The sequence below is a fragment of the Salvia hispanica genome, chromosome 5 (assembly GCF_029641045.1).
Source record: "Salvia hispanica isolate PSC_SH4W2 chromosome 5, Shi_PSC_v1, whole genome shotgun sequence".
NCBI lineage: Eukaryota > Viridiplantae > Streptophyta > Magnoliopsida > Lamiales > Lamiaceae > Salvia > Salvia hispanica.
Window position 1 is genome coordinate 42,876,187 of NC_142696.1, and position 27,028 is coordinate 42,903,214.

General features: G+C 39.1%; 5 protein-coding genes across 7 annotated transcripts; 3 read left to right on the forward strand and 2 right to left on the reverse strand.

The window, feature by feature from the left end:
- Positions 1-423: 423 nt before the first annotated feature.
- Positions 424-4,832, forward strand: LOC125187998 (plasma membrane ATPase 4-like). Its single transcript, XM_048084711.2, has 15 exons — positions 424-554; positions 729-1,038; positions 1,117-1,289; positions 1,365-2,000; positions 2,063-2,290; positions 2,372-2,516; positions 2,591-2,755; positions 2,836-3,074; positions 3,147-3,179; positions 3,267-3,348; positions 3,438-3,598; positions 3,692-3,865; positions 3,959-4,141; positions 4,243-4,430; positions 4,517-4,832. The coding sequence occupies exons 1-15, from the start codon at positions 501-503 to the stop codon at positions 4,611-4,613; spliced, it is 2,868 nt and encodes a 955-aa protein (XP_047940668.1). The 5' UTR covers positions 424-500; the 3' UTR covers positions 4,614-4,832.
- A 450-nt stretch (positions 4,833-5,282) lies between these two features.
- On the forward strand, positions 5,283-7,864 carry LOC125189295 (plasma membrane ATPase 4-like). The gene is made up of 6 exons (XM_089059280.1): positions 5,283-5,336; positions 6,814-6,897; positions 7,014-7,121; positions 7,236-7,407; positions 7,536-7,740; positions 7,813-7,864. Exons 1-6 carry the CDS (start codon positions 5,283-5,285, stop codon positions 7,862-7,864), a joined length of 675 nt encoding a protein of 224 aa, XP_088915406.1.
- A 1,108-nt stretch (positions 7,865-8,972) lies between these two features.
- LOC125190151 (uncharacterized) lies at positions 8,973-11,070 on the forward strand. Its single transcript, XM_048087360.2, has one exon. It carries the CDS (start codon positions 9,074-9,076, stop codon positions 10,811-10,813), a length of 1,740 nt encoding a protein of 579 aa, XP_047943317.1. The 5' UTR covers positions 8,973-9,073; the 3' UTR covers positions 10,814-11,070.
- A 259-nt stretch (positions 11,071-11,329) lies between these two features.
- Positions 11,330-12,566, reverse strand: LOC125188685 (Tautomerase/MIF superfamily protein). Its single transcript, XM_048085688.2, has 3 exons — positions 12,306-12,566; positions 11,750-11,950; positions 11,330-11,608 (listed from the first exon to the last, which is right to left on the reverse strand). Exons 1-3 carry the CDS (start codon positions 12,414-12,416, stop codon positions 11,573-11,575), a joined length of 348 nt encoding a protein of 115 aa, XP_047941645.1. The 5' UTR covers positions 12,417-12,566; the 3' UTR covers positions 11,330-11,572.
- A 177-nt stretch (positions 12,567-12,743) lies between these two features.
- Positions 12,744-16,954, reverse strand: LOC125188684 (VIN3-like protein 2). Of its 3 annotated transcripts, XM_089058005.1 has the most exons (5): positions 16,824-16,954; positions 16,677-16,741; positions 14,807-15,461; positions 14,205-14,509; positions 12,744-14,135 (listed from the first exon to the last, which is right to left on the reverse strand). In XM_089058005.1, the coding sequence occupies exons 1-5, from the start codon at positions 16,889-16,891 to the stop codon at positions 13,021-13,023; spliced, it is 2,208 nt and encodes a 735-aa protein (XP_088914131.1). In that variant the 5' UTR covers positions 16,892-16,954; the 3' UTR covers positions 12,744-13,020. The 3 variants fall into 3 exon arrangements, with proteins under 3 accessions (XP_088914131.1, XP_047941643.1, XP_047941644.1); XM_048085686.2 differs by having other exon boundaries at positions 16,677-16,948; XM_048085687.2 differs by lacking the exons at positions 16,677-16,741; positions 16,824-16,954 and adding an exon at positions 15,773-16,201.
- Between the last annotated feature and the right edge of the window lie 10,074 nt (positions 16,955-27,028).

The window sequence follows — 27,028 nt, forward strand, 5'->3', positions numbered from 1 at the left end:
CAAACAATTAGTAAAAAAAATAACTCTTATATACAATTCAACACATAAAATTATTTAATTTAATAAAATAAATGTGTAAGATACTAAGATGAGTGTAAAGTAGTACTACAAGGAAAGGTGTCTAGAAATGAAAGTACAGAATCGTGCATTATTTTGTGGAACATTACTTTAGTGTATTTAACGCCTATAGGCTATAGCCACATATTACATGTAATTGGTTTACGAAATTAGAATGATAACATTATAAATACGAAATGAAATGAAATATAGATAAGATAAGATATGACTTTAAGGCACTAATTATAATTTATAGATATAGTAATGCATGTATGGTTAATGCCTGTGTGTGTGAGAGAGAAGGGTCCACTTAAGGGAGTGGCATGCATGCGTATGATCGACTGGAGTATAAAACAGGGTTGAGGCGATCGACTTTCTTTCAAGTTTCAAACATAACAAGAATTTACTGAAAAGCAGATTGAGCTGCTTCAGCTGCAGCCATAATGGGAGCTGATGATCTTAGTCTTGAAAAGATCAAGAATGAGTCTATCGATCTGGTTAATAACTTTCTCCATTCTTTCATTTTTCTTACAAATGTATTATCGCCCATATTTCATTTCAGTGGAATTGATTGGATCTTGAAACATCAATGTCAAGATTAAAACAAAAAATGGTTAATATATAGTCTAATATATGAATAAATATAAGCGCAAGTAAATGTGATATCACAGGAAAAGGTTCCGATAGAGGAAGTGTTCCAGCAGCTGAAATGCGGCCGCGACGGGCTGAGCTCCACCGAAGGCGAAAACAGAGCTCTCATCTTCGGCCTCAACAAATTGGAAGAGAAGAAGGAAAGCAAATTCCTCAAGTTTCTGGGATTCATGTGGAACCCTCTCTCATGGGTGATGGAAGCCGCCGCCCTCATGGCCATCGTCCTCGCCAACGGCCAAGGCCTGCCCCCCGACTGGCAGGACTTCGTCGGCATCGTCTGCCTTCTCCTCATCAACTCCGCCATCAGTTTCTTCGAAGAGAACAACGCCGGTAATCATAGACTTGTATACTAGTTACACGATATGAGATATTGTTATAGTTATTTTTTTTAATTTCATTTGCCAACAGGTAATGCCGCGGCCGCTCTCATGGCCGGCCTCGCCCCCAAAACCAAGGTCCTCAGAGACGCCAAATGGAGCGAGCAGGAGGCCGCCATTTTAGTCCCGGGCGACATCATCAGCATCAAGCTCGGTGACATCATCCCGGCCGATGCCCGTCTCCTTGAAGGGGATCCTCTCAAGGTAAAACAAATTCGTGATAGGATGAGTGACTTTATCAGTTCTCTGTTATATTTATTTTCTTTCATCTGCCAACAGGTGGACCAGTCAGCCCTCACCGGAGAGTCCCTCCCCGTGACTAAGCACCCCTACGACGAGGTCTTCTCCGGGTCAACATGCAAGCAGGGCGAGATCGAGGCTGTCGTCATCGCCACAGGCGTCCACACCTTCTTCGGGAAGGCGGCGCATCTTGTCGACAGCACTCACCAAGTAGGCCACTTCCAGAAGGTTCTCACAGCGATAGGAAACTTCTGCATCTGCTCCATCGCTGTGGGCATGCTGGCGGAGATCATCGTGATGTACCCCATCCAGCGCCGCAGCTATCGAAACGGAATTGATAACCTTCTGGTGTTACTCATCGGCGGCATCCCCATCGCCATGCCCACAGTGCTGTCTGTGACCATGGCCATCGGATCCCACCGCCTTTCGCAGCAGGGCGCCATCACGAAGCGGATGACAGCCATCGAGGAGCTAGCCGGGATGAACGTCCTCTGCAGTGACAAAACAGGGACGCTCACGCTCAACAAGCTCACCGTCGATAAATCTCTCATTGAAGTCTTCGCCAAGGGCGCAGACGCTGATCACGTCCTTCTCCTCGCGGCCAGAGCCTCTAGAACAGAGAATCAGGACGCTATTGACGCAGCCATTGTTGGAACTCTCTCTGATCCCAAAGAGGTTTGTTTTTCTTTTATTGGTTTCTGTTTATGAATTCAAAGCTGATATATTGTTGATGATAGGCTCGAGCGGGGATAAGGGAGGTGCATTTCTTCCCGTTCAACCCTGTGGATAAGAGGACTGCTCTCACATACATTGATAACAACGGAAACTGGCATCGAGCTAGCAAGGGGGCTCCGGAGCAGATCCTCACCCTCTGCAATTGTAGGGAGGATTTCAAGAAGAAGGTTCACGGCGTTATCAACAAGTTCGCTGAGCGTGGCCTACGGTCTCTTGCTGTTGCTAGACAGGTTCTTTAACTCATACTTGTTTATGTAGTGTATGAATGTAACCATGTTTCGGGTTTGACATAAATGGTTGATGTTTTTCAGCAAGTGCCGGAGAAATCCAAGGAGAGCCTCGGTGGTCCTTGGGAGTTTGTCGGGCTCTTGTCACTCTTCGATCCTCCCAGGCACGACAGTGCAGAGACTATCCGTAGAGCTCTCCACCTTGGCGTGAACGTGAAGATGATCACTGGTTAGTGGCCTGCAGCTTGAGAGAGTGATTATTGGAGTTTCGAACTAGTGATTTATATATTTATCTTGATTTAGGTGATCAGCTTGCTATTGCTAAGGAGACGGGGCGTAGGCTTGGGATGGGAGTGAACATGTACCCATCAGCTTCGTTATTAGGCCAGCACAAAGACGAGTCCATAGCTGGACTTCCCATCGAAGAACTGATTGAGAAGGCGGATGGCTTTGCAGGAGTGTTCCCAGGTGCGTTTATTGTATAGATATGATGAAAAAGTCATTGGAGCTTCATTTTTTATGTCGGGTTTTAAACTTGTCCAATGCAGAGCACAAGTATGAGATCGTGAAGAAGTTGCAGGAGAGGAAGCACATTGTTGGAATGACAGGAGATGGTGTGAACGATGCACCAGCGTTGAAGAAGGCCGATATTGGTATTGCTGTTGCAGATGCCACTGATGCAGCAAGAGGCGCTTCTGATATTGTGCTCACTGAGCCGGGGCTCAGTGTCATCATTAGCGCAGTCTTGACGAGTAGAGCTATTTTCCAGAGAATGAAGAACTACACTGTTAGTTTTTAGCCCTCTTCATCTTCTGTTGTATGCGAATGTTTATTGATGCCTGTTTTTTTTTTTTGACAGATATACGCGGTTTCCATCACCATTCGTATAGTGGTAAGTTTGTTAATTATGCTTTGCTTTTATTTTCATCGTTATCTCTGTATATAGGAGCTGTCTTGATATGCAATCCTGTGTTTGCAGTTTGGATTCATGCTCATTTCTTTGATCTGGAAGTTCGACTTCTCCCCCTTCATGGTTTTGATCATTGCCATCTTGAACGACGGTAATGAATTTGTGGTGTCTTGATTTGATTGCTTGGACTCTGCTATCATATTATACGGAGATTAATGGTCCCGATTTTTTCGTTATTAGGCACAATTATGACGATTTCCAAGGATAGAGTGAAGCCATCTCCATTGCCAGATAGCTGGAAACTGAAGGAGATCTTTGCCACAGGCGTTGCACTTGGAGGCTATCTTGCGTTTATGACTGTTGTCTTTTTCTGGTTGATGCATGAATCCGACTTCTTTCCCGTAAGAAAACCACCCTCTTTCTCCATAGATCAATACTAGGACAAGCCCTCCACATATATGTGAATCTATTTGGTGTTATTGATCAAAACACAGGAGAAATTTGGAGTGAAAAGCATCAGACACAATGATGCTGAGATGATGTCTGCTCTCTACTTGCAAGTCAGCATTGTGAGTCAGGCCCTCATTTTCGTCACCAGATCACGCAGCTGGTCTTACGTGGAGCGCCCTGGCATGCTCCTCATGAGCGCCTTCGTCATTGCACAGCTGGTGAGAAACCTCGTTTGTACACAGAACATGATGGAAGAACATAAAGATTTCCTTTTCTATTCTTATGAAACTATCTGATTGTTGGTTATGCAGGTGGCAACTCTTATTGCTGTGTACGCGGATTGGTCGTTTGCAAAAGTGAAGGGATGCGGGTGGGGATGGGCCGGTGTGATCTGGATATACAGCGCGGTATTCTATGTGCCTCTCGACCTAATGAAGTTTGCCATTCGATACATCTTGAGCGGGAGGGCGTGGCAAAACTTGTACGAGAACAAGGTATGCATTTCTAGACACAACGCACACAATAATTGTTTCTGCATAGGATGTTTGGATGAAATCAATCACATATTGTTGAATTTTGATTCATAAACAAACAGACTGCTTTCACCTCCAAGAAAGACTTTGGCAAGGAGGAGAGAGAGGCACAGTGGGCTCATGCACAAAGGACTCTGCACGGTCTGAACCAACCCGAAGAAGTTTCCAGCAACATATTAAACGAAAAGAACAACTACAGGGAGCTGTCTGAAATCGCGGAGCAGGCTATGAAACGCGCTGAAATTGCAAGGTGACCTTAACTCAGCAATAGCCTAAATTCTTGCTAAGAAAATCATATATATTCTGATCATAATCTGGTTATGCATTGTTGTTTAGGCTGCGCGAGCTGCACACGCTCAAGGGGCACGTCGAGTCAGTTGTGAAACTAAAGGGGCTCGACATTGAGACGATACAGCAGCACTACACTGTCTGAGGAGTTCTTCAACACCTGATTTAGGAGCACATGGAGAATGACTGAGACTTCTCTAGCTAGTTATGGATAAGAGCTCTTCCTATTTAGAGGAATTGAGACATATATAAAACTTTATGTTGTTTTCTTTTCATGTTTTATAAGTGATATCACAGACAAACTTGTCTGATGTTTGGACTCCTTTGATGAGTTTAATGAAGTTTTTGTTTTCTTCAAACACAACTTTAGTATGATTCCGTTGCTCAATTATTTTTTTGACAATGCAAAAAATTCAAAGATATATAGACTGAAAAGAGTTTACAAATATAGAAAAAAATAATTTTTGGTGCTAAAGAGGGCCGTAGCCTTTTACTAATAATTACGAATGTTTAACAAATCTTGAAAACGAAACACCACAAACATACTAATAAGCTCAACATTGAGCACCAACCGCCGATCAAACCGTCTATCGCAGTATTTTTTAAATTTCAAAGTTCACATTATAAATACCCCTTCTTCCAGTTCATTTCATCCACACCCACTTCTCTCTCTCTCTACTCGAAATGAATGTCGGCGACAATGACGACACGAGATATATACATGAGCTCTTAGAGCGAGCCATGTTGGACTACGCATTGCGCGTAGAGGAACAACGACGGGAAGAACAGTCGTCGATCCCTACACCAATCCGACATGGGCAGCGGGTCTTCTGTGAGCACATCATGGTTGCCCAACGGCTTTACTCAGGTTACTTTGTCAATGAGCCATGGTGGGGCCGACGGTTTACCTTTGTGCCTTTGTTAATACCCGCGAGGAACACGTCCATAATCACCTTCAACGCGATATGATTGAAGAAATTTGGGCATGCAACCATTGAAACATATTTGTACTTTTTTAAAGTTTGTTTCTCGTTGTATTTTTTTTAATTTTAATATGACGAAAGTTTCATACTATATTATTTTGGTAGTTCAATTTATTTTATTTGATAACGTAGTAAAAATTACAAAAAATAAAAAATGGTGGTGAGGTGGAATGGGATGAGCGAATTTATAGGACGTGTTATTGCATGTGTTTGGGCTGGATGATAAAATGCTAACTTGGAAGGGGAGGAAAATGGAAATGAGCGGATTTATAGGGCAGAATTATGTTCCACCACGGTGAATGCTCTAAGTCTTAAAATTCATTCAGAATTTTAAACTACTTTTCTACAAGAGAAAAATGATAAATATATTTAATTATACTCTCTCTGTCCCTTAAAAATAATACTCCCTCCGTCTCCAATTAAGAGTCACATTTTTCCATTTCGGTTCGTCCCCAATTAAGAGTCACACTTCATTTTTACCATAAATGGTAAGTAGGTCCCACATTCCACTAACTCACTTCACTCACATTTTATTATAAAACCAATATAAAAAAGTGGGTCCCACATACCACTAACTTTTTCAACCAACTTTTCTTTACATTCCTTAAAACACGTGCCCGATCAAAGTGTGACTCTTAATAGGGGATGGAGGGAGTATCCCTTAAAAATATATCAATTCTATTTAAGAAAACTTTTTTTCTCTAATGAGGTGAGTCTCCGCTAACAATACTTCAATCACTTTTTCTTTCTATCTATCTTACTGTACCAATTGTATATTAAAAGTCGTGCTATTTCAAATGTTGTCTACTCCCTCCGTCCCAGATAATTCCATCCAGTATTCCATTTCGGGTCGTCCCACTTTACTTTTACCATTTTTGGTAGTGGACCATATATTCCACTAACTCATTCCTACTCACATTTTATTATAAAACTAATACTTTAAAAGTAGGACCCACATCCCACCAACTTTTTCAACTCATTTTCCATTAGATTTATTAAAACCCGTGTCGGGTCAAAGTGTCCTGAATTATCTGGGACGAAGGGAGTATTTTTTTTTAAGACGGAGGGAGTATATAACTTAATACCCCTCAATTTTTCACTTTCTATAATTGATTTCATACTCAAATATACTAATTTACCCCTTTTATATTTAAGGAAATTAATTTAGATCCTTCAAATCTTCACTATAATAAGGTAATTAAGTTTTATTTATTGTTCGGTTTCGCCGTTGTTACCTTCAGAGACATACTCCTACCATAAAATAGCCTTTTTTGCTTTATTAAATCGTGGGACTGACCAAATTGAATATCAAAAGGGCCTCGAAAAATCTAGTGCGCCACCGAGCTTGAAAATTTTGTGCAGTTGCTCGATGAAGAAGATAAATCTGGAAGCCAAGCCCTTAATTCTATTGATGCAGCCATTGTTGATGAGTGTCGTCTTCTTCTGGTTGATGCATGAATCCGAATTCTTTCCCGTAAGAAAATCTTTCTCCATAGATTGTAAGACTAAGTAGTAGTACTACTACATATATTTGGTGTTATTGATGAAAATTGAAAACACAGGTTATATTTGGAGTAAAAAGCATGAGACACAATGATGCTGAGATGATGTCTGCTCTCTGCTTACAAGTCAGCATTGTGAGTCAGGCCCCAATTACTTGGAGCGCCCTGGTATGCTCCTCGTCTGCGCATTTGTCATTGCACAGTTGGTGAGATTTGTTTATACATATAGAACATGATCAAAGATGACGAAAGAAACTAGCTGATTATCAGTTGGTTATGCAGGTGGCAACTCTTATTGCTGTGTATGCAGATTGGTCCTTTGCAAAAAGTGAAAGGGTGCGGGCGGGGATGGGCAGTTGCGATCTGGATATACAGCGCCTTGTTCTATGGCCTCCTACAACTAATCAAGTTTGCCATACGCTACATCGTCAGGCAAAACTTGCACGACAACAAGGTATGTTAATGTATGCATTTCTATACACAACACACCCAGTAGTTAGTAGTACTAATTGTTTCTGCGTGTATACGAAGTTTGGATCAAATCATATACTATTGTTCAATTTTTGGTCCTTTGAAAAACAGACTGCTTTCGTCTCGAAGACAGACTTGACGTGGAGGAGATAGAGGCACGGTGGCCTCTTGCACAAAGGGCTCTACATGGTCTGAACCAACCTGAAGAAGCGAGCATTAGCAACTACATCTTCGACGAAAATAACAACCACACAGAAATGTCTGAAATCGCATCTGGAATCGCGGAGCAGGCTGAGAAACTAGCTGAAATTGCAAGGTAACCAACTCAGCAAATACCTATAACCTACTCATTCTTCTGATCAAAACCTGGTCTTACATTGTTGTTTAGGCTGCATGAGCTGCACGTGCTCAAGGGCAAGTCGAGTCAGTCGTGGAACTAAAGGGGGCTCGACATTGAGATGATACAGCAGTCAGCAGCACTACACCGAAACCTGATTTTAGAACATTGAGACTGACGACTTCTCTAGCTACAGACATACTCTTTATATAACAATTTGTTTATGTTGTAATCTTTTTATGTTTTATTATTGTCTGATGTTTGGCCTCCTTTGATATTTTTAATGAAGTTTTTGTTCTCTTGGAACAACGAATAAACAAACTTTGGTACACATGGCACATCATATTACCGTCGAGCTTGATATCATACAACCATGACTTATAACGATCTAAAATATTTGAATTCGTGAACAAATATATTCGTCGTACTGATGAGTTTTTTAGTGATCCATAAGTATATCTTTGCTACTCATTTATCTCTCTTCCGATTCTTTCTCTATGTAGTTGTAACGAAAGTTACGAAACCATTGCCCAAATAATAGCAGACACAGTAATTGTTTTTGGGCAATACCAAAAATTAAAAAAAATCAAAATATTAAGAGAGGTTACAAATATAGAAAATATATTGTGAATAACGAGAAAGACATTTTCGCCCAAATATCAAAAAATCAGTTATGTATTAAATAAATTTAATTTATCATCTAATTATTATTTTAAGTTTTAACTATCTAATAAGAGCAATTTAAAAATACACTCCATTTCATATTTTGTTTTTTTGTCTGTTTTCTTAAATTTCATGTTCGTGATGCGGTGCATCCATATAGAAAAAGAAAGCGGGAATTCATGTTTGAATAGTTTATTTTTGACGCTTTTTTTGAACTTCTAATTAAGTTTTAGAATTTTATTTCATACTTATAAACTACTAATTTCTAAAATATTTCCCTCTAATTTAGATCTATTTTCTGTTATATTCTCAAGTGACAACTCTCATTAATTGATCATGTAGATATTTCATTTTTCAGTTTTCATATTTTAGTTTTTAAGCAAGTTTGCGAGTTTAAAAATTTGTATTCCAATCAATTAAATGGTGAACACAATAAATCAATATAGAAAATCAAATTAGGTAGTTAAGCTTTAAATATTCCGCGGTTTCGACTTGTGACATTTTATCACATCCCATAAACTCAATTAAAATCGCCTTTTTTGACTGTACAAATTGAAAATAAAAACTCCCTAAAATCTACCAAACCCTCGAAAAACCCTAGCGCGCCTCGCCTTGAAAATTTTCCCCACACCGCCACCATTAATCCTCGATGAAGAAGAGAAGCCGGGAACCCAAACCCTTAATTCCAGCTCTCGCCGCCGCTACTGGCCCCACCCTGATCAAGCACTTGGCCTCGTGCAGCACCGCAGTCCGATCTCAATCTCTGCGGCTGCTTCAGTCATGGCTCGCCGCCCAATCGCAGCAGCTCTCAGACTCCGACTTTAAGAAGCTGTGGAAAGGCCTTTTTTACTGCCTATGGCACGCCGACAAGACCCCCAATCAGGTCGCTCTAATCGATCGGTTAATTTCTCTGTTTCATTCGCTGCAGCCAGCGGTTTCTCTGGAGTTTTTCCGTGGGTTTCTGGTTACACTTCGCCGCGAGTGGCCTGGAATTGACCGGCTGAGGTTGGATAAGTTCTACTTGCTCATACGCCGATTTGTAAAAGCATTGTTTGATTTAATGAGGTTGAGGAAGTGGGATGTGGGTGTTTTAGGGGAATATTTTGGGGTTCTGGGGAGTGATGCGTTGTTGGCGGATGATAAATTGCAGGGGAATGGGGTGAATTATCATGTGGCGTCTGTGTTTTTGGATGAGTTGGCTGGTGTTGGGTTTCCGGTGCAGAAAGAGGTGGTTGATTTGATTTTGGGGCCATTTTTTGCAGTTTTGATGAGGGGAACTGATAAGATTTTGTTAGGGAAAGTGAAGAGTAACATGTTTGATGAGCTGGTAAAGGCGGGAACAGAACTCCTATTGAAGAGGAAGTTGGGAGAGGATTGTGAAAGCAATGGGAATGCTCTGTTGGGTGTGGTTGCTCTTAGGATGGGGTTATCGGCAAAATTGTATGAGGTGACTTCATCTGCTGACTGCATTCAGGGGAACAGGAAGGTTGTATTGGGGCTGCATGAACAGTTTTTGAAGTTGGAGAAGGAATTGGAATCCTCTGGCATTGAAATTGGTATACCTGAATATAACGAAGATGATGATGCAGAAGTTCCACAATTGATACCCATTGATTTCGATGCTTGTAAGGATAATGTGGACGGAGGGTCTCAGGAAGGAAATGAGGATGTGGCTCATGATGATCAGTTGGAAAGTGGAACGGAAAAGAAGAGTAAGAAAGCGAAAAAGGAGAAAGATGGAGATGATAAGAAAAAGAAGAGGAAGAAGAAGAAGAGAAAGGATGAAAATAAACTTTCTGAAGTGGTTGACGGAGCTGAAGAAAATGGTGATTTGGTTGGGATTGTTGGCTCTGAGAATATGGAATTGGATAGTGGTTCAGCCGATATTCTAAGCGATAACATGGAAAATGAGTTGACTGAAAATGTGATAATGAATCTTCAGAAACAGTTTGAGATCGTTGCTGCGGAAATGGATTCTGAAGGTGACGAAGATTCAGATTCATGCGCTACACCAGTAATCGCCAAGAAACCTAGTAAGAGAGCAAAGAGGGTGAAGTTGGTACATGACGAGGAGCTTGGTAATGTGAACACCAGTGGAACCGCAGATAGTGGAGATGATGCTGGTGGAAAGAGTGTGGAGAAGAGTGCTAAGAAGGTTAGGTTTTCCATGAAGAACAACTTGGTTTGGAAGCCACAGACTCCTCTGCCTCCTGAGAGTTTAAGGTTGCCACCATCAGTTACTCCGAGGGGTAGTGCATTGAAGAAGGGCGTGCCTCCGGGGCCCGTTGTCGAGATTCCACCTTCCAAGAAAAAGGCCAAGCAGAAGAAGAGAGTGAGGCCCTCGACCATGATCAAGGGTCGGAAGAAGGTGCAATCGAAATCGAGCTAATGGTATTATATTAGCATTATAGGTCGGAGAACTATGCTTTCCAAATGAGTAATTGCATTTTTGTTCAATTTTTTTATTTGTTTACTATTACGGTTGTTCAATTGCATTCTGCTCGTTCATTTAAGTGATAGAATTGAAGTTATACACAGCCTATTTGCGTGCTTACCTCTTTGTAGTAAACAATGTATTCAGTTCGTTACACTAGCATTTCTTGATCTTGTGAGAACTCAATAGCGCTCTTCTAGCGTTAATACGAATTTACCTGTGCACATTACTGCTTGATCTTGTTATCCATTCAATTTTTTTACAGTCATGGTGAAATGCAGTTTTCTTGGTTGTTATTACTTTGTTAACATAACTAATCTTGTGTTCATTAGAAGGTGTTGGATTCGTTTTCTTCTCATTCCTCTTCCCCTACAAGACACCAGAAAATTGTTTGAAAATATAATACTCCATTCTTTTTAATCTTTTTTAGCATATAGGGTTGTTATCTTTGGTAAAATCAGGGAAAGAACATAGTAGAACTGCTAACAATCACTGAATCGAAAAAATGTTATTGGACAGGACAAATTTTTGAGAATTTGACAGATCAAAGGTGAAAAAACCAGTAAAAAAATTGAGTATCGAACTTTCACCATGATAAATAGAAAAAGATAACACAGATGGTTATGTGATATTACAGCTTCCACAAGATCACCATGGCTGCTTGAACTAGACTTCAAGCTTTCCATCGATCACCTCGGACAAGTCATGCTCGGGTCAAAAGGTTGAGCCATTGAAGCCAAAGAAAGAACGCTAGACAACACATGGAGAAAATTAAGTTAATTATGAACCCTAATATAGGAAGACAAAAACAAGAGGAAGGCAGTGAGAGATGTAAAACACTCGTACATCCATGGCTAAGCATTTTCTGAAAACAAGATGTAAATTGAATACCTGAACATCATAGAACTTGACATAAAAGCGGGAGCTGTCAATGGAAAGCTTGGTCTGAATAATCTCTGCTATGGTTGAACTAAGTTTGGCATTGACAGTGGGGCCAAGACCTCCAATGGAGATCAATTCGCCATACGCAGCAGGCTCCTCCGTCCCACCGAATGAAATCGGCACCCCTCCATTCACTAGCACCATCACATACTGCACCTCAAATCCATCAAATCAGCCATTTGATTGAACAAAAATGGCCATCTTGGAAAACAACAAAATGTGATCTTGTTTTGCATTATAAGTTTGACAAATATGGACAAGCAATACGGCCTTGTTTTGCATTATAAGAAGATGATACATGATAATCATACAGTTAGTTAACAATCTCAAAAGTAGAAAACAGTTGCTTCTTTCAAGCCTCAGAGGAATATCGTCGAACACAAAGCGGGCATATACACAGAACGGAAAAAACGAATTACCAGGAACCCATGATTGAAATTCGACGAGGAGTTTCAAAAGATTGAATTTTGTTACGAAATTAATGGGGTGAAAGTGAGGGTCTTACAGATTCTGGCTTGCCGATGATCTTGGCAACAGCTTTAGTGGCATCTTTGAGAATATCAGAAGCAACCACACCATCAACTGGAACATTCGTGAACAAATTCAACGTCGGCATTTCTCTATTTCGCTTCAAAAACTTTGATCAATTGAAAATTGAAATTATCCGTTGAGGAGCTTGTTTGGGTGAAATGTGTAGCGAAATGAGTGGCTCTAAACTCTACTTCTAGAAAATATAACGTGATAATTTATCATAACAATTCAGTTTTCACAATTGAAATAACATGTTTCAAACCATAAATAAATAATGAAAAATATATTCAGAATTTTCTTCATTTGTTAATAAATTGGTTCAGGCAATGCTACGCGAGAGCCCAGAAGCACCTCAAATTTATTTATTTTTGGAATTAGTTATGATTTTTTCTTTAAATCTAAATAGAAATCATTAGGTCAAAATTGACAAAACAGGTGTTAAATCACCCGGTATATCAAGTGAGAATAGCATAGATATATACACAATAAGAGTGTATTTGCAATAAATGAGGTGATCATAATAATATCATAAGAGGTCAATCTCCTATCTATCAAAATACTTCAATGATGCAAGTTTCAATGAAGAATAATGTCAAAGAAATTTTCTAAAATTCAAAGAATCAAGCATCATAAAAATTCCTCCCTGTATTTCCCATGCTCATAATCCTTTGAAGCTTTCTGGATCTCTCTCAGTGCCAAAGCTTCGTACAAAATCCAGCAGGGATCGTCAAACACCTCTTATTCGAAACGATATCCGAGAACGAATCGATGAGCTGACCAGCAAGAGACTCGGGATCTTCAACTAACGTATCGATGAATGCCTTCACAACCCGTACCTCCTGAGGTGTTGCTCTCAGGCTGTACCACGTCAAGAACTTCTGGCGAAAGCCCGTCTCAATGTGGCCCTCGCGCTCCAGCCAACGGATCACCTTCACATAGTACTCAAAGTCCTTGTCTCCTATGCCGCTGCATTTCTCATCTCTTATCTCACCGTTCCTCTTCTTCGATGAGCTCCCTGCTTGAGGCTCCGTCTCCCTCTCACCTCTCGTTTTGACGTCTTTCCCACCAAATTTAGGTCGGCTGCCCCTCCCAGCGTCATCTTTCGCATTCTCAAATTTGCAAGGGGTGATAGGTAGGCCAGCCTCCGAGCTGTCCACATATACTACGCATTCTAGGCCTGCCCTAGGAGGCGTGTTTGACCCGTTGTCAGTGCTCGTGTCCTCAGCCATTTGACCATCCAACGATCCCTTGTTGCTGTCTTTCATCATCGTGTCTGATTCTGGCAGGCTGCAGCTGGTTTTCGCCCTGCTGCAGTCCTCATCCAGCAGAGAGATTATATCTCCAGTCAACGCCGTTGTCTCCCTCTGGCTCTGATCCGAGATGTTGCTGCTAGGGACGGTGTTGTTTGTCTCGTCTTCGACAGAAGAGGGACTAGACAGACTGCTGCAGTTGGTGTTGACTGGGCTCTCACTCCTTTCCACTTCCAAGATTTTCGACTTTGGCACCATGTCTTGAGTCTGAAACCGGAGTTCACAGAAGCCCGCCTCTCGATCCGTGTCAAGGGCAACAACCTTGAGAATATACTGCGTTGCAGAAGCTAGCCCGGAAAGCAAGAACTTAGTGTTCGGTTTAAACAATCTGCAAGTAGGCTCTGCAGGATAGTCTTTATTATCAGCTTTCCGGTGCCATAAGGTGTAACCATTGATGCCTCCCATATCAGAATCGTCCGAATTTAGAATCACCATGATAGACGAAGCACGGATGTCTTCGAACCTGACAAGCTCCAGGCCACGTATACTGCAACCTACATTGTATAAGCATGCATCAGATGACCACTTGAAAACATAGAGAGAGTGGTAGAGAGAGATCGTACCAGAAGACATATCAGAAACTCTGTTAGAAAGCATAAAGTCCAGAGACTCCAAAGCAGAAGCACAAAGCCTCTGAATTTCTGGGCCTGATGAGAGCCGGTTCACAATCCCTCGAGCCTTCTTCACAGGTAGACCGGTTAGAGGGCCTACATCTTCTTCGAGCTTTTTCACTGCTTCATCAATGATGCCGAATAGGTGCTGGTAGTGCTTTGTACCAGCAAGAATCTTTTGGCTCAAAGAGAGCCTATAGCACAGTATGTCGACGCGCCTCGTATCCTTTGCTACTATCAGTTGCTTTCTCCAAGAACTGCACTATTTCTTCTACATTGTTACAACTATTACTTATAAACTACGCCACAAGTTCAAATAAAACAGATGAACGTGCAAATATCGGATGCAACGGAAGTTCACAAACAGAGATAGCAGAAGCCTTTCGAAAATCAAAACCAGATCAACTACTACTCTTGTAGGATGAAAGACAATATTGAAAATGATTCTCAGGCAAGTCTGAAACGAATATTAATCTTATATTGCTGTGTAATTAATCACATAACACAAACCAGCAAACCAAGAAAATGAACAAGAAGCAAGACTATACATTTACCTGAGCAGATCATTCACCTTTCCGCAAGATACACAACAGAAGCTCCCATCGAGCCCTTTATCCTGCCTATCCTGTGAGATGCCAGAATTCTCATGTCGTAATGCGCATTCAAGATGGCAAGACATGCCACATGAGAGCCCGCGAAATGGAGGGTCTGAGTTGCAAATCAACCATAGGCCGGGGTCCTTGTTGTCATCATACTGATGACAAATGCAGCACGAACACCGCTTACAGAAGACATCATTGTGATTCATTTTGGCCTTGCAAGCTGAGTTTTTACAACACATGGTATTATTACCTGAATCATCGTCAAGAATAACGGGTGCAGTACTATTTGAAGCAACAGACAAGCCATTCGGGTGATCAGATTTCCTTTGCCTCTTGTGAGTCCTTTCACCGTTTTCTGATGAAGGCTGCACTTCGGAAGCATTTGCAGTCCCAGGTTCTTGTAATCTCTTTTCACATACGATCTTAAGAAGATTCTCTATTAGTTTTGACTTCGTCAGTCCAGTGTACTTCCTTTCTTTCCCGAGCTCTACACAGAGGACCTGCAGTATCTCCTGCCGGCTCCACGCCTGCAGTATTTCAGATGCGCCCTCTGGCCACATTGAAACCTCGTAGATTAGCTGCCTCTTCTGCTCCATACTCAAACTTCCTGCAGTTTGGTGAATCAAATGTTTAGTGCTGGATCCCAAAAGAAATAAGAGTCAACTAGCAATTGATACTAGTCTTCAAATATCTCTCCCAAAATAAGGAGTTAGTTATTCCTACACCAAAGTCACAGGAAAAAACACATTATGGAAGCAAATAATAAAGTCAACCACTGAAGTGCATCTGCTTTTCAATCTCTTCTATACATGAAATGTAAGTGAAAACACGAGACGAAGATCAAAGAATGAAGGAACCGTGGAATAATCAGCAAGAAAACTCCAAAAGTGTGTTTCTAGCGTAGACTATGTCATACACCTTATTGGCTTGACTCTGCTACACATCTCTCTATCAAGATTCACCACACATCACGACAGCGTCGACGTGTTTGCATTGATGCAAAGTCAAAGGTTGCCAAATTGCATAGTAAAGTTGGAAATGCTACGGCTCATGTGAACAAGGAGACCCAAAAACAAGTCAACATGGAATATGTCAAAAGGGGGGCAACCAACAATCAAGAAATTTATTCGAGTATAAAGTTCTTCCCAAATAATACCAAAAGTAATTTAGAAGCACCAAGACTCCATCCTTGACTCTGTAATGCACCCCCACAAACTAAGCAACAAACAGAACATTTTAAGCCCAAAAGCACCAACTTGTCAACTAGGAATCAAACATTTAATCATCGATCTCAACTAATCTAGCACACTCCATGATTTGAAAAACAATTAACAGCTGGAAAATCGTTGGCATTTTCACCTCCATCACCGCTCCTTTATATCCTTATTATAAGCACAGTTGGAATTATTGAGAGGTGTGGTGATAAAAGCCAAACACACACACACACACACACACACACACAGTAGGTATAGTTCATAAATATTTATACATTTATCTGACAATCAGAACGCGAGCTATCAATAGAAAAAGGAAAAAAGCAATAATGGAGTGCGTGTTTGTGTGTGTTGTAGCATGCGTGTCTCTTTCTGTTTCTCTCTCTGTGGGGATTTCGTCGCAAAGACGAAAAAAAAAACTCGAATCTCATCAAGACATTAATTCACGCCTGAAATCAGACTCGTCAAACAGATCGGCCGTGAATTCAATGACCCATTCTATCGAAAATACAGCAAAATACGCTTCGCATAAAAAGTATCGAAAATGCTCCGCAAACAAACAACGAGTTTTTGCAGAAAAAATTAGAAAAGGAAGGATCTTTATTTACCCTCCAAAGCGGAAGCCTCCATAGAAGAAATAGGTAGAGCTCTCAACAAAAACGCATCCGAAATCGTAGCAATACGTTTACGTTTGCGCAGCCATGTGAAGGCCCCACTCACGCACAAACACAAACACAGAGCGAGATTGCAATTACCAAGAAGAGGAGAAAGAAATCATGAGAGAATGGGCTGTTAATGGGCTTTTTAGCATCCGAAACACCATTTATTTGTTGAATTGAGGAGAGAGAGAGAGAGCAGTTGGGATGAATCAGAAAAAAAAAGTGAGCTAAAAAAACTGAAATAAAAATATGAAAGGCTAAGCTATGCAACAGAGGGGAAAAAGCGGCTGACTGTATATGCCCTTTTCACCTTTTGATTATTTTTATAATTCAATTTAATTAGTTGGTATTATAGAATATGTAATAAATTAGGTGCATATAGTGCTGGTCAATTTATTTGGATCTGTTTCAAATTTCAATTATTGGTATATTTTTTAGTTTTTTAATGGGATTGAGTAATTGTGCAATTTGATTCGCCCGTCGGTCATTCTTAAGTAAATGAGTTGACCTAATTGTGTGCATATCAGCACGTATATTGGAAGATAAAATTAATATACAAAATATGAGTGGTTATAAAGAATTATTGAGTGTATAATAATAAAAACGAAAGGGGAGAATCTTTTTTAAGTACGTGATCGTGAGGAAATAGAGAATAGAATCTCCAGATATTTCTTTCTCGAGCCATAATTTGGACTTTTGAAAATTCGAGGAATTCTTTATTTTATTCCATACCTTATAAATCAAATATTCGAGGAGTATTATTTATGGGCACTTTGAAAATTTGAGGATTACTATTTTCTGCAGTTCAAGCTTAATCATATATTCGTATGATCGCATCCATAGGTTTCGGATATAAAATGAAATTACGTGTTATATAATTCTTTGCTTTATTTAATATACGTAGCGTGTTTTGATGAGGTAAGTATAAGATAGTACTACTATACTTTTTTAAAGTATTTTTTGAATATTTAAACAAAATCCTAATTATATATGTTCTCGTGAAGAAAATTGCATGAAAAGATTGAATTGTACTTCACAATACATCAACACAAATATATACTCTATTTGTGAAAAAGTTATAATTTATTGTTGTGTTGAAGTATATATATATATAGGTTTGTGTTAAAATGACAACCCCTCTTAAAATGACAACGTGACAACGCTTATAAAGCAATATTATAAACGCTACACAGCAATATTACAAACACTACACAACAATCTATAGATTGCTGTATAGTGGTCGGATATTGTTGTTCAAGAAAAATTGCTATACAAAGACCAGCATATTGCTGCCCGTCTTTTTCCAGAATTTTTTTTTTTTTTGCCACGTGGCAGCTTATTATTCGTCCACGTGTACAAATGATTGGCTACAAATGGTGGTATGGTAAGGGGTGGTGGCACCCTAACATGCCCATATATATATATATATATATATATATATATATATATAGGGATGTACTAAGATGACAACGCTCTTTATTGTAACACCATACCACCATTTTAGGCCATTGGATCTGAAAATCGTGTGCTTGTCATGCTGCCACGTGTAAGAACACGGAGGGGTAAAATAGGAAATTTCTAATTTTACGTTACCAGATTGCAGTGTTGTTCATTGAATATTGCAGTCTTACCACAACAATATTGCAGTTTACCACGACTGCAATATCTAATACAGTAGACTGCAAACCCGTGTTTTTTCACGAAACTTAATCCTAGGCGTCCATAGATGAGATCTAACGGACTATATTGGTAGTATGATGTTATTTTAACTATGGTGGCACCCTAGTGCACCCCTATATATATATATATATATAGGGGTGCGTTAAAATGACAACACTCTTAAAATGACACTGTGACACCACGCTAGACTGCAATATTATATATGCTAGACTGCAATATTATATATGCTAGACTGCAATAGTATAAACGCTAGACTGCAATCTATAGATTGCAGTCTAGCGTATTGGATATTGCAGTCGGGAAAAATTGCAGTCTAGTGTATTGGATATTGCAGTCCGCGAAAAATTACCCTTGAGCAATTTATATGATTGCCACATGGCAGCTTATTATTCGTCCACATGTACAAATGATTGGCTAGGAATGGTGGTATGGTATTACTTTAAGAGGTGTTGTCATTTTAACACAATCCTATATATATATATATATAGGGGTGCGATCATATCATAACTCATATTTATGTGATAACCTAATAACCCTATCATTTTATGGGTCAAAAGTATCATTTTTACTAAAAATGATATTTATACACGATAAAATAATATTTTTTCAGCATGCATAAAATGATACTTTTATTCCATAAAATGATATTCTGTTCCATAAAATGGTATTTTTCGTCCATAAAATGAGGGTTATTAGGTTATCACCATAAATATAGGTTATGATATGATCGCGTCCATATATGTATATTTCTAATTGTTGACGACGCTAGTTTAATTTGGAATAGCAGATGGTGAGGGGGGAGAAAACTGGCATGAAAGATAGTGAAGGACAATTGCCATAATTGAATTTTACTAAAATGACTTTTATGTTGGTGTATGAATAAGCTACGTATGTTGTTGTGATTAAGCATTTAAAATCACTACATCAATCCCGTGAATCTGTATTTCATCTTGCAATTAAGATTTAGTCACGGTTATGATAATGGGGGTGATCCCATCTTAATCTTTCATCTGTAATTCTATTAATGGAAGTTAATTAGGTGATAGACGCATAGACCTATAAAATAGTAATACAAGAAAAATCAAATGGAATATTATTATACTTTCTGCACTATGCGTTTTCATTAAACAACTTAATTGAATTCCGTACGTTGGAACTTAATAGAAATAAACAACACGATAATAAGCATTTCATAAATTAATACTATGTGTTTGTAGCCCAATAATTATATACTCCAATGATCAAACACTAAATATTTTATAAATTTAGTATCTATAAGTATATAATTACTACATTATTGTTTACACGATTTACGGAGTATAGATTTTTGTTGTCATCTATATATTGAGATAAAATGTTTAAAGATACCAAACTACTCCCTCCGTCCCCCGTTAGGAGTAGCACTTTGACCAAACACGAGTTTTAAGAAATGTAAAGAAAAGTTGGTTGAAAAAGTTAGTGAAATGTGAGATCCTACTTACCATTTATGGTAAAAATGAAGTTCTACTCTTAATTGGGGACGGACCAAAATGGAAATAAGTAACTCTTATTCGGGGAAGGGGGGAGTAATATATCATTTGTAATTTTGCTATCACAAAAAGCATGTCGGAGTAGACACTAAACTTTTATTTTCTTAAAATATAGTATTTCATATTATATATGAACCTCTATATACTTCATAATCATAGGGTGGGAGGTAATGGAGAACCATAGTTGATATTTAAAAAAATTAAAAATTAAAAATCATAGGGTGGGATGTGGATATAAGTGTTAGTTTTCATAGTAAAATAGTATATATAATTATGTATCGACATATTAATTTATGCTATATTATAATATTGGAACATTAATCATTAGCCTGAGTTGTGTATATTACTCCAGTTGACATGAGCTCACCATTTGGACCGTGCCCAATGCTGCAATGATTTTTAATAGTTTAGTTTTTGTAACTTTGCAATTATTTTGTTATAGTATTTCAATATCAATTTTTTATGTTATCTGCAATAAATGTTATGGGGTCGATTAATACTTGTTGCGACTTTTATTGAATTGTACAATTCAATTGGCTGAAGCATGGTTGACATGTCCCTACATAAATATACCGTACCACATATTTCCATAACCAAATTCTTGGGGAGAGAGGAAATTTTATCTGAACTATATAGGAGTATATGTAATCTATTATCTATCACTATTCGTTTCACCTTGTAGTGTTGGTTTCATTTTTGTCTCTATTTCTACGTTTGTATGTCATCAATTCATTCGATGAATAGTGTTTCGGTGGTTGATAATACTTGTATCTTTAAGTAATAGATATTATAGTGTATTTGTATCGATTAAATTTATTCAAGTAATTTTTTTTTTCTAAATCGCCATTTGCATCATCCACAGATTAAAATTTTAATAAAAAAGATAACACCCAATTCTTATTAAAGTACGCTACATATTTTTGCTTTCATTTTTACTTAAGCAACGTGCATTTATAATTGGACGATGTTACTTTAATTTTCTGGATCTTATTTTTGCTTTCATTCTTACTTAAGCAACGTACATTTAGTCTATCTACGAAAGTCATTTAGAATTTATATATATGTAGAACGTACCCAACTCAAATTGAAACTTTCAAATATTCTACTCTATTTATTATAGTCGAAGATCTAGCTTGCACAAATTCTTATCGGTTAGTATTACATAATACAATACGTATAGCATATTTATTTAGTACAACATAGGTATAATATTACATCTATATTGAATAGTGGAGTATTATATTTTAGTCAAGCAATGTAATTATTAGCACAAGTCTTATTCATTTAATTAACATATTAATTGATCATATAACGACTCAATTGATGATTGGTTCATATATTGATTGATTTTAAAATGAATCAATCAATGTACATATAAAGGGATTTTGAATAAATTAAAACTGAATATAAACTTGAAATCATAAACATGTGAAAACAAAAACTTGATTATTCGTTTTTAAAATTTACTACTATCTGTACGTATGTGACGATCGATGGTTATTATTGAAATTCATATTTCATCTTGAATATTTAAGAAGTCATACAAAAATTAATAACAATATATTGAAAAGGACTAGTGTAATTTAATGGTTAAACTAAAATTTGATTGATGGAAATTGGAAACTACGTTTGCCTAACACCACAGGAAATACAGAAATAATTAAAGAGAAGAATGGTGATTGGGCGCCGACTTTCGTATTTTCTTTGTCTATATTTAGGAGATGGCTATTTCTGCCCAATCAAGTGACGATAAGTAATGAAAATTGGGTGACAAATTGGAAACTTGCTTTGTGGATGTGTCACATTTATACGTACCAACTAACAAATATTAAGAAATTTCGTGTATCCATTATGAAATAGATATGGGATTGAGCTTCTAATTTTGCAGTACGTGTATTGATTTAAAGTAGAGCAATGCAGCATGCATTAGATTGAAATTTGCGACGAGGGTTTTTTAATTATTACATTTAAATTACTATTATTGTCATAATAACGTGATATGATATGATTTAATTATAAGAGCATCCGCAATGGTGCTTAGGCCAGCCATAGGCCAGCAATAGGTCAGTCATTCTCTCCCCTGCCACGTCAGCAACACTAAAAAATCTACCTGCCACATCAGATTTAGGTCAGCCGCAATAAAAATAATTCAAAATATACTACATTTACGGAATTAAAACTACGATTAAATTACGGAATTAAATTTACGACACATATACGGGAAAATTCATTAATTGCATTTAAAAAAGTTACATAGATAAAAAAAAAATTACATAATAAAAAAAAATCCGGACTTCCACACACGAGCCACCGCCCCACTCTACTCCTCACTAATTTATTAAAATAATACATAAAAAATGTTAGTATGCCTTGAATTTGTGTTAGTTTGCCGCTAGCCGAACGGGGGACATGTTTCTGTTTTAGGTCTTAATTTTGTATTGGGCTAGTTGTTGTTGACCATCGCTGGATGTTGCTCTTGTATAAAAATTTAGAGATAGAGAAAATCGTGTTTATATAGTTTTTCAAAAATTAAAAAAAAGAATTAAATTTTTTTTAAAAAAAGAATTAAAATTTTTTTTAAAAAAAGAATTAAAAAAAAAACAAAATTCGGCGCTGGCCGATCGTTGGCCGATCGGGCCGCCACAATAGCGGCTAGCCGATCGGCCAGCGCTTCGGCCAGCGACGAGCGATCGGCCAGCCCACGCCGATCCGCTCGCCGAAATCGTCCTCGCCGATTGCAATGGTTCGGCTAGCCGATCGGCTAGCGCGACGAATCTGTTAGCTTTGTGCGTCTCACAACATCAATTAAATAAGTGAGGTGTATGTGAGGGCGCGTTGCATCTGATTATAGCTCATGATTTTTTTTCTATTTTGGGGCTGAGTATAAATACCCATTCTAGAAGAGTGACGAGATGTTAAGAGAGAAATTACACACATTCAGTGAGTGATACACCTTCGAGAGCTGGTTCAAGATTCAGTCGGAGAAGAAGGCTGTGGGGTGATCTTAGTGATCGGAAAGTACAGCTCGGTTCTAGGTGTTCTCACATCGCATAGGTTAGTTGATTCTCTGTCGAGTTTCAGTTGTGGTCAGCTTGTGTTTGTGAAAAGTTCTGTGTGAAATTTCAGTTCTTGTACATCTGTAATCCTCATTTCAATATCAATACAAAGTGCTCGAGTTCTCCCGTGGATGTAGGCTTCATTGGCCGAACCACGTATGTGCTGTGTCTTTTGATTCTTGTGCTTGATTTCTGTTTGTGTTCGTTGCAATTGGTGATCCGTGTTTCACAAATTGGCGCCGTCTGTGGGAATTGAGTGCGCAAGATTGACGATGGCTGCTACTCGATTTGATTTCGAGAAGTTTACGGGTAAGAATGATTTTGGGCTTTGGAAGGTGAAAATGAGAGCTACGTTAGTACAGCAAGGGCTCTGGGAAGCGATGAAGTATGAGGAGCCGGATAAAACGGCTAATCTTGAGGATAAAGCCGTGGTCAAGAAGATGGATATGATGGACAGAGCGCATAGCGCGTTGATGCTAAGTCTTGGAGATCGAGTTTTAAGAGAGGTGTGTAAAGAAAAGACACCATCTGCCGTTTGGAAAAAGCTCGAGTCGATCTACATGACGAAATCACTAGCCAACAGATTATTCTTGAAACAGAGACTGTATTCTATCAAGTTTCTTGAAGGGAAAGGAATTATGGAGCAACTTGATGATTTTATGAAAGCTGTGGATGATTTAGAAAGTGTAGATGGGGAGATAAAGGATGAAGATAAGGCTATCATGCTCCTTAATGCCCTTCCCAAGAGTTTTGATCAACTCAAGGATGCCATCCTATATGGAAGAGATAGTTCTCTCACCTATGAAGAAGTTCTAACAGCCTTGAAAGCAAAGGAATTTCAGAAGGTCTCTGTTGCGAAACCGCTGGATCAAGCGGGTGAAGTTCTCAATGTAAAATCTGGGGACAAGAAAGCTGGGAAGAAGAAGTGGCAGAAGAAAGGAAAACCTGAGAAAAAGGAAGAAAAGGAAACTAGATCATGCCATTATTGCAAGAAGCCGGGGCACTTGAAAAAGAATTGTTATTCATGGAAAAGAAAGAAAGAAGAGGAAGCAGCTGGGGAGAACAATGCAGATATTGCTCAAGATGTTGAGACTGCACAAGCTCTCAATATAGCAGATTTTGACATCAATGAGTCATGGATAATGGATAGTGGATGTAGCTTCCATATGTGTCCCAAGCTTGAGTGGTTCAACAACATGAAGCAGTCTACTGGATCGGTACTTCTAGGAAATAATCAGATCTGCAGAGTCATAGGGATGGGAGATATCAAACTGAGAATGAAGGATGGCTCTCTGAAAATCCTCACTGAAGTCAGGTATATCCCTGAAATAAAAAGAAATTTAATCTCCTTAGGAGCTCTTGAAAGGAAGGGTTGCTCTTTCCTGTCTTCTGATGGCATCATGAAAGTGATGAAAGGATCTGATGTGGTCATGGAAGCTAAGCGCAGGTATAGTTTATATTATCTGCAGGCTGTAGTAGTCATTGATGAAGTCAATGTGGTGAAGAAAATAGATCCAGAGATTTGGCACCTCAGGCTCGGGCATGTTTCGAAGGATGGAATAAATCAGCTCATTAAAGGAGGAATAATAGAGGCTGATTTCAGAATGATCTCCAGAGATTGTGAGGTCTGTGTCCTTGGCAAAAGTAAAAAGTTGGTGTATCCTACTGGAAAGCACACATCATCCTCAACACTAGACTATGCTCATAGTGACATATGGGGGCCAGCTCAGACTGTTTCAGTGGGTGGATGTAGATATTTCTTGTCGGTTGTGGATGACTATTCAAGGAAAATTTGGCTATACATCATGAAAGACAAGTCTGAAGCCTTCAGCAAATTTAGAGAATGGTGTACAGAGGTTGAGGTGGAGAAAGGGTCAGTTCTAAAGTGTCTCAGAACAGATAACGGGTTGGAGTTCCTTTCTCATGAATTCGATGATTTCTGCAAACTCAAGGGAATTAAAAGGCACAGGACCGTACCAAATAATCCACAACAGAATGGAGTGGCCGAGAGAGCCAATAGAACAATCCTTGAAAGGGTTAGATGTATGCTAATCTCATCTGGAATGCCTCCAAAGTTTTGGGGAGAAGCAGCTGCAACAGCAGTGGTCTTGATAAATAAATGTCCTGCAACAGCTATTGATCATCAAACGCCTGATTTCAGATGGTTTGGACATCATGGTAATTACACTATGCTCAAACCTTTCGGATGCAGAGCCTACTCACATATCAGACAAGGCAAGCTCCAGCCAAGGGCACTGAAATGTGTCTTGCTCGGTTACCAGAAGGGTGTAAAAGGGTATAGGTTGTGGTCTATGGAACCAGGGAATCAGAAGGTGGTGATTAGCCGGGATGTGATTTTCAGAGAGCAAGAAATGCCCTATAAACAAGCAGATAGAGGTGGAACATCAGATAGAATAGAAACACCAGTTAAGGTGGAGCTGTTGGAAGATTTTGAAATTCAGCAGCATAATGAAGATGTTAACACATCTGACTCTGAGCAACAAGTCCATGAAGTCAGTGATGATGATGATGACCAGGATGCTCCAACACAAGAGAATCTGGAAAACTACCAGCTAGCAAGAGACAGAGAAAGGAGAGCAAACATTAAGAAACCAGCAAGGTACAGTAATTCAAGCCTGGTATATTATGCTTTCTGTGCAGCAGAGGAGGTAGAGTCTACTGAGCCTGGAACTTACAAAGAAGCAGTCAAGAGTAGAGACAGAGACAGATGGATTAAAGCTATGCAAGATGAGATTGACTCCTTGTTGAAGAACAAAACATGGATTCTAGTTACAAGGAAAGTGATGCAGAAATTGATTGGATGCAAGTGGATATTCAAAAAGAAAGTTGAAGCGTCGGAGGATAACAGAATCAGATACAAGGCCAGGTTGGTGGCTAAGGGGTACAATCAGAGGGAAGGAATCGATTACAGCGAGATATTCTCCCCGGTGGTGAAGCACAGTTCCATCAGATTGCTCATGGCCTTGGTTGCACAGAATGATTGGGAATTACATCAAATGGATGTAAAAACGGCTTTCTTACACGGAGAGCTGGAGGAGAGTATATTCATGGAACAGCCAGAGGGGTTTATAAAACCAGGAGATGAGGAGAAAGTATGCTTACTGAAAAGAAGCATCTATGGACTGAAACAGTCCAGCAGGCAGTGGAACATCCAATTCGATGAGCATATGAAGAAAATTGGATTTGTAAGTTCTAAATATGATAGCTGCGTATACATAAAGGAAAGAGAAGGAAAATCAGTAGCCTTTCTGCTCCTATATGTAGACGACATGTTGGTAACAGGATCTGATATCAATGAGATTCAGAAAGTGAAACATGATCTCAAATGCAGATTTGAAATGAAAGATTTGGGAGAGGCCAAGAGGATTTTGGGTATTGATATCGTCAGAGATAGGAAGAGAAGGGTACTATGGTTGAGTCAGCAGAATTACATTGATAAAGTACTCAAGAAATTTCAGATGAACGAGTCAAGAACAGTCTCTACACCATTGGGGCAGCAGTTTCAACTGTCAGCTGAGCAGAATCCTAAATCTAGAGAAGAGGTGGAGCAAATGGATAAATTACCCTATGCCAGCATTATTGGAAGTGTCATGTACGTGATGATATGCACTAGGCCCGACCTTGCTCATGCAGTGAGCATTACCAGCAGGTATATGAGCAATCCGGGGAAAGTGCACTGGCAAGCTTTAAAATGGTTATTGAGATATCTTGGTGGAACAAGAGACTATGGAATCATGTACAAGGGAAGTGTAGATCACACCAGAGATTGCTTGGAAGGATATTGCGATTCAGACTACGCTTCAAATCATGACAATAGAAAGTCTCAGACCGGGTACATATTCACTTTGTTTGGAGCAGCTGTGACTTGGAAGTCGAACTTGCAATCTGTAGTGGCTTTGTCTACGACCGAGGCTGAATATATTGCCTTAACAGATGCGGTGAAAGAAAGTTTCTGGTTAAAAGGAATTTTGGCAGATCTGGGATTGATGCAGAAAAAGGTTGTGATTAATTGTGA

Bases quoted from the DNA above. Each gene is read 5' to 3' on its own strand.
- LOC125187998 (XM_048084711.2), top strand. From the start codon at position 501: ATGGGAGCTGATGATCTTAGTCTTGAAAAGATCAAGAATGAGTCTATC. The intron at 2,756-2,835 runs GTGCGTTTATTG...TGTCCAATGCAG, and splicing joins CTTTGCAGGAGTGTTCCCAG to AGCACAAGTATGAGATCGTG. The intron at 3,866-3,958 runs GTGAGAAACCTC...TTGGTTATGCAG, and splicing joins CCTTCGTCATTGCACAGCTG to GTGGCAACTCTTATTGCTGT.
- LOC125189295 (XM_089059280.1), top strand. From the start codon at position 5,283: ATGGGCAGCGGGTCTTCTGTGAGCACATCATGGTTGCCCAACGGCTTT. The intron at 5,337-6,813 runs GTTACTTTGTCA...AATTTTGTGCAG, and splicing joins TGCCCAACGGCTTTACTCAG to TTGCTCGATGAAGAAGATAA. The intron at 7,741-7,812 runs GTAACCAACTCA...ATTGTTGTTTAG, and splicing joins AAACTAGCTGAAATTGCAAG to GCTGCATGAGCTGCACGTGC.
- LOC125190151 (XM_048087360.2), top strand. From the start codon at position 9,074: ATGAAGAAGAGAAGCCGGGAACCCAAACCCTTAATTCCAGCTCTCGCC.
- LOC125188685 (XM_048085688.2), bottom strand. From the start codon at position 12,416: ATGCCGACGTTGAATTTGTTCACGAATGTTCCAGTTGATGGTGTGGTT. The intron at 11,951-12,305 runs GTAAGACCCTCA...TTTGAGGTGCAG, and splicing joins TCATCGGCAAGCCAGAATCT to TATGTGATGGTGCTAGTGAA. The intron at 11,609-11,749 runs GTATTCAATTTA...TGTGTTGTCTAG, and splicing joins TCAAGTTCTATGATGTTCAG to CGTTCTTTCTTTGGCTTCAA.
- LOC125188684 (XM_089058005.1), bottom strand. From the start codon at position 16,891: ATGGTGTTTCGGATGCTAAAAAGCCCATTAACAGCCCATTCTCTCATG. The intron at 14,510-14,806 runs GTAAATGTATAG...GAAATAGTGCAG, and splicing joins AAGGTGAATGATCTGCTCAG to TTCTTGGAGAAAGCAACTGA. The intron at 14,136-14,204 runs GTACGATCTCTC...TATACAATGTAG, and splicing joins AGTTTCTGATATGTCTTCTG to GTTGCAGTATACGTGGCCTG.